The sequence below is a fragment of the Orbicella franksi genome, chromosome 10 (assembly GCF_964199315.1).
Source record: "Orbicella franksi chromosome 10, jaOrbFran1.1, whole genome shotgun sequence".
In the NCBI taxonomy this organism is placed as follows: Eukaryota; Metazoa; Cnidaria; class Anthozoa; order Scleractinia; family Merulinidae; genus Orbicella; species Orbicella franksi.
Window position 1 is genome coordinate 23588824 of NC_138154.1, and position 6155 is coordinate 23594978.

At 38.1% G+C, this 6155-nt stretch overlaps 1 protein-coding gene across 1 annotated transcript; it reads right to left on the reverse strand.

The window, feature by feature from the left end:
- Positions 1 to 2946: 2946 nt before the first annotated feature.
- On the reverse strand, positions 2947 to 4686 carry LOC145500589 (somatostatin receptor type 2-like). The gene has a single exon (XM_081480111.1). It carries the CDS (start codon positions 4081 to 4083, stop codon positions 2947 to 2949), a length of 1137 nt encoding a protein of 378 aa, XP_081336237.1. The 5' UTR covers positions 4084 to 4686.
- Between the last annotated feature and the right edge of the window lie 1469 nt (positions 4687 to 6155).

Sequence of the window (6155 nt, forward strand, 5' to 3'; positions counted from 1 at the left end):
AACTGTGAAGTGTATTTACCGATAACCTTGGTGAACTTAAGGCTTGTTTTGCATAGTGAAATATCGAGTTTCTCCGGCGAATGCAAAGCACTTCTTAACTAACTTTATTTTAATTGTTATTACTTTAATTTTTAATAATACATTTCTGAAAAAGATAACACCGCTCCGATCATCATTCTAATCAACACGCGGATATGCTTTCAGTTTCTGTTAATTAGCTGGTTGTTCGAGGAGAGCCTTGACTGATTCACGCGCACACCACGTGTGGTCGTGCGCTTGATAATCACATCTGCAGTAATCACATGCGCGTTTGGCAGACAGATAACTTAAACTTGTGCAAACAACAGGAGCAATTATAACTAGTTGGATGTTTCGACATTAGCATTAAATAAGCGGATTGGAACTGTTTCATTTTACAAAGTGGCTGCGCTAGCTAGTTTTTACTGCGAAACCCGAAATTTCAGCTTTTATCAAATCGCTAGGACGGTTTATAATTTACTTTGAAGTTTATAACCAACTGAGTTGTTCAGTATTTTATATACTGATTCTATGAAACGTGCTTTTCATTCCAAACACAACTAAGAGCAACATCTTATTTTTATAGGGTGGTAAATAAGAGGAAATTTCTATACAGGGTGGTTGCTGGACGTTTACCGAAAAATGAGAGGTCGGAAGAAAAAAATTAAAGGAAGAAAAACAGTGGGTTATCACAGTGGGTGATTCATTCAGTCTGTAAAACTCATCCCCCAAAAGGCGTGCTACATTACACATGTAAACATACTCCAATCCGGAAAATGGTTAATTGGAAAAATGCCTGCAGAGAGCAAAAGAACATTAAAGTCAAGTGGTCAGCAGGGAGTGGAGGGGGGGCGTTAACATCACTAGTCACACTGGTACCTGCTAAAACAGAGCGACCGGGCAGAAATATTCTAAAAGGCTGACGTCGTTCAAGCCATCTGTATATTTAACAAATCGAAAGTGGTTTAGCGTTGTCTGTACTCTTATCGACAACGATATGCGTTATCACAGTGGTCAAGATGTTGTGGACTCACGAGGCGCAGCCTCGTGAGTCCACAACATCTTGACCACAATTTTGACCACTGTAATGACGCGTATCGTTGTCGATAAGAGTAGAGACAACGCTAAACCACATTCGATTTGTTTTTTGCCACAATATCAACGTTGTCTGGACTCTTATCGACAACAGCAAATTAACCAATCAGATTGCGAGATTAGTAGCATTTGCGGTCAAAATATATTTGACTATGGGTGTATAGTTTGGGGAGATTGCTGTAAGCAGAATGCTCAGCGTTTAGAACGCCTCCAGAATAAAGCAATGCGTGTTATTTTGTAAGCTGCTCATCGTAAATCCTGTTCTCAGGACATGCGCAAAAGAAGTCGATGTCGTTTCTTAAGGCTTCAATTAGTTTATAAAACTGTGAATAACATAAATTGTCCAGATCAATTAAAGAATTATTTAGTTAAGCGGTGAGCATCACATAAAAGATTCTTAAGGGATGCTACCTTAATAGATTTAGGGGGAATTATGTCTTCATCAATGGGGCAGTCTTCGTTTAAGTATGCTGCTGCAAAGGACTGGAGCGATCTTCGCAAAGAGTTAAGGGAACTCAACTCTGTTTTTAACTTTCAAAATAAGGTTTTAAAGTATTTCTTAGACGTAGATCTCAAGGAACATAATTGTACTGCTCGTAAGTGGGTATAAATATTTTCTGATTTTTAATATTCTTCTAATGTTATTGTGTGGATGTACTTTTAGATGAATACATTTTATACTGCTAATAATAATAATAATAATAATAATAATAATGATAATAGATTTATATAGAGCCAAAATTATAAAACATTCTAAAGCGCTTTACAATGTAAGATTAAGATCACCGGTTTATTTCAGCTGCTCCCTTAGGTTCAACTGATCGGTTTTTTTTTTTTTTTTTTTTTTTTTTCAGGATAAGAAAGATTTTTATTATCTATAAGCTGGGTTGTGTTTGAAGTACATATCTCTTCAAAGAGCTTTCAAATCATCATTTTCGAGTCGCATGCATAAACTGTACGCGATTTATTTTTATGAAAACCAAAGATAAAGCAGTGAGGATGAAAATGTTTTGTTGGGCAAGTAACTGTTCCGACAGCCGTTAATACGTTGTTCAAAATTTTATTGATATATTCAGTAATTTGTTTTACACACATAATAAATCAAAAAGTAAATATCACATGCACGTATTTAGCCAACAATGTTCGTTGACACTTCAGCTGACACTTGGAAGCAATTATAGGTCACAATTATAGGTTATCTAACTTCCTTCTGCATTATCTTCTTCTTATTTATGGTCTTACATAAGTAGTTTGAAGACTTGGTACCTTTCTTCACTCAATTTGAAAATGAAATAGTCATTGAGCATAAAGAACAAGGACTTGTACAAACTTAAAAGCGTAGGGACATACAAGTTAAAGTCTCGCTTATCGAGATTCTGTTTTAACCTTATCCGGGTTTAAAAAACTGTTCTTCAATTTTAGTTTTCTAGTCAGTTTAATTTTTTTTTTTTCGTTTTTATGCAGCTTCGTGGCTATTTTACATAATTACTTAAAACTAGGTGACTTAGTTCGAGTACAACAATACAAGTACTTATATGCCACTTATATGTAAATGTACACTGCATTCGTTTCTCGTGTCACAAAATCCCGCCAAGCAACTTTTAAACAAAATTTAAATAGTGCATGGCAGCTTAGACAAAACAAGGAAACAAAAATTATTTATATCAGAAATGAAAGAGTTTTGAAACTCTACAAATCTCTCAATTCTATTTTGACATCAGTGAAAAAGGAAAAAAAAAACTTCACATTTTCCGAGTTTTGTTTTTGAAACAACATCCTAGCCTCTCCCCCGCAGATTTCCTCTTGATCGTTGTTTTAATAAAGTTCGTTGTTCTATTCATGTCTTCCGGTATTTAAAGGGCTAAGGTTTAACGGGCTTACATTCAATGGCGTGCGGCTTAACGGGCTCCTTATTGTTCTCTCTGTTGTATTTTGAGTAGAGCAGGTTGAGTTACAACAAAAAAGGTTCTTGAAACTTTGGCGAAACTCGTCACTTACCAGGGAGTAAATAAAAAAGTTTGCTGATGAATTTGCAATGACTAAAGTCACACAGACATTGTAATAAACCCAGAGGTATTTATGTTCGGTAATATCATTCCAGTACAAAACAACAAAGCGAAAAACATTGTAAGGTAACATGGTGATGGCAAAAACTACAACGACTGGGGTTAAAAGCTTTTTCGCTTTGCTATTTTGTCGTTCTCGCAGCCTTTTCCGGGTGCTTTGCAGCTCCTCGGGGTCGCTGCACTCTTCTCGTATGGACTTGTTGAATTTGCTGCTAGCATGAAGCTTCCTTGAAATACTGTAGAAGGTTCCACCGATGATAGCGAGTGGTAGAACATACCAAAATATGGCAACGCCGATCAGGTAAATCTGTCGCATCTCGTCTGCTCCTTTGATGTTCGGCCAGTTTGGAGTGCAATCGACCATGTCAGTGGAGGGTTGGTAAACACTGTAATCAATGAATTCCATGATAAAATACAGGGGAAGAGAGATAATTAGAAACGATAGCATCCAAACACTGGCTACCATCCAACGCGCTGATCTGAAGGAGGTTGTGCTACGCCTGGGAAGGACCCCCCGGACTATAGCTCTGTATCGATCGATGGCAATCAGGGTAATTGACCAGACTGATACACCGTGAAATATGTCGGCTAGGGGGAACACGTACCGGCACACACATTCCCCCAGGGGCCAGTGGTACGGGTTTTGTTCCTTGATCACTGCTAACGGGAAGGACAAGATAAGAATCCCCAGATCTGCGATGGCGAGATTTCTGATGAAGAAGTTGATGACATTGTGCATTTGAGGCTGGAAAGTTATGACGATGCAAACCATCGCGTTGCCTGCTAGGCCAACGGACGCGATGAAGACTTGAAAAGTTAACCTCAAGATTTCTAACCACTGTGGCTCCTTGAAGTAGGGCAACACAAATTCCCCGCCAGTTTGATTACCTGTCGAATTCATCATGCTCTTGTCGAGAAGTATTAGCGCCTTGATGATTGTTGAACCTCTCGAGACGAATCAACTTCCTCTTGTGCTGAACAGCGGCGAGTTCGCAAAGGATTTGCACTTCAGTTCAGCTTCAGGGCAAATATGCTTTTAGACGCGCAGATGGCTTCAGCTCAGTTCAAATCTAATGGAGAGGACTCAAACACAGTCAATCTTGCTCTTGATATCAACAAAGAAGTCTCTCAGCGTCTTGACGCGATGAACGTTTCTCTCAGCAATGTGGAAATGTAAGCAAATCCGCGAGCTTAAGTAGCCACTTATTTACGGTGTTAGGTACCAGTTAGAGACATCATGCTGATTACTGAAAGAAATTTTTGGCGACATCCAACTGTTTCACTTGATTGCCTTTTGTGCTTTGAGGTTTTGTATCTTGTTAGGATGATATTCGACCTTCTTACGTAAGTTATTACTGAGATGCTGTGCTGAAAAAATACGTCTACGTTGTTTTGGCACACGAGAGAGGTTAAGCATGACGTTTACGGCAAACGGCAAACGGCAAAAATGAAACTTTTGCCCTCTCTCTTCAGTTGTGTGTGCAGTAGAGTGAAATTATTTGTATTTGCGATGAATAGTAGGAGACTTTATTCCATTTTTGTGTGCTTTATTTACGGATTAGAAGAAAAGAACTCAAAATCAGAAGTTATCTTTGCCGTTTGCCGTCTGCCGTTAACGTCATGCTTAACCTCAGTCTCTAATGCTAACTTGCAGTGCCGGCTAACGATGGATTCCCCACGTGCCGTAAGCACGTTTCTCCACGTGAAAAACAACCCGCTATATTGTCAGAGAACGAAATTAAGCCTTTTTTATCAATTCAGTGAGTCTCCTTCATGTCTTTTTATATTAATTTTTTTCAAAATATGCATTTTAATAAAATTTCTTGTAGAAACTTATTACGTTACTTCACGCTTGAAAAACTGTTCAACTTGAAATTTGAAGCGGAATTTTGGCAAAGGAAAGTCACTCATCTATGCTTCGTTTCTACCTAGATAACATCGCGTGTACTCAGGTTTATCAATTCTCTTTTTTTTTTCCTGTGGTTCAATTAATGGTTGCTCTATTCAGCGGCTAAAACTCATTAGCAAAGTCATTAACTGGTGCCATATAACAAATTAATGCTCTCTCTCTTCTACAGACTCAGCCGATACAAAAGAGAGGAAAATAACACATAATAACACAAATCAATCACACAAATCAAACACATAGCTTGTTTTGCAACTTAGCGTATAACTTTTTGTTGGCGTAGCAACGCAAAAAGAACAAAAAGAACGTGAAATACGGACAATGAACGAGAGGTTGTTTTTCAACTTTGCACTTTGCGTGGTAAATGTTATCATGTTGGCGTGGGTGTGTCCCGGCATAATTTCTTTTCAATAAACGGGGACTTTTAAATGTTTCTTCGTGAATTAAACATGAGAGCTAAAATAAGCTTTTAAACCTTGCACGAAGTGGGCGTGAAATTCAACCCATTAAACGCGGCTAAAACCGTATACAAAATTGCTCACAATTAACTGTTCTAGTGTTACTTTAGCTTCGTTGTCCTGCATTAGGGCTGACTATTTGAAAATAAATTGAGTTACTTCCCAGCAATTTGAATTGTGTATATTTGGATTATATAACATGAACGCTATAATATATGATGGAGTCTGACGTTTTGGCAATTCTGCCTTCCTCGGATGCACAAAACATTTTGGAACTTTCGCATATCCTGAAGGCGGAATCGCCAACGCTGGACTTTTGAGCGGAAAAGGATTGAGGAATGAAATAGGTAAACAGCTTCACCAGCAAAAAGACTCTCCGGCAGACTATCCCCTGTCTGAGAGCAGATTGAGAGCGAATTGTTTTGGCGTTCAACAATCAATTGTTAACTAGAAAGTCTAGATCATATTGAATCTTTACTAAATTATCATCCACTTATTTCCTCTTCCCTTTTTTCTCCTTCATAAATAGAAATCCAATTGCTCATCTTTTCATCCAGCCAATACGCTGTAAGCATAATAACGATATCTGTAGATTACACGGAAAACTTCAAA

Bases quoted from the DNA above. Each gene is read 5' to 3' on its own strand.
- LOC145500589 (XM_081480111.1), bottom strand. From the start codon at position 4,083: ATGATGAATTCGACAGGTAATCAAACTGGCGGGGAATTTGTGTTGCCC.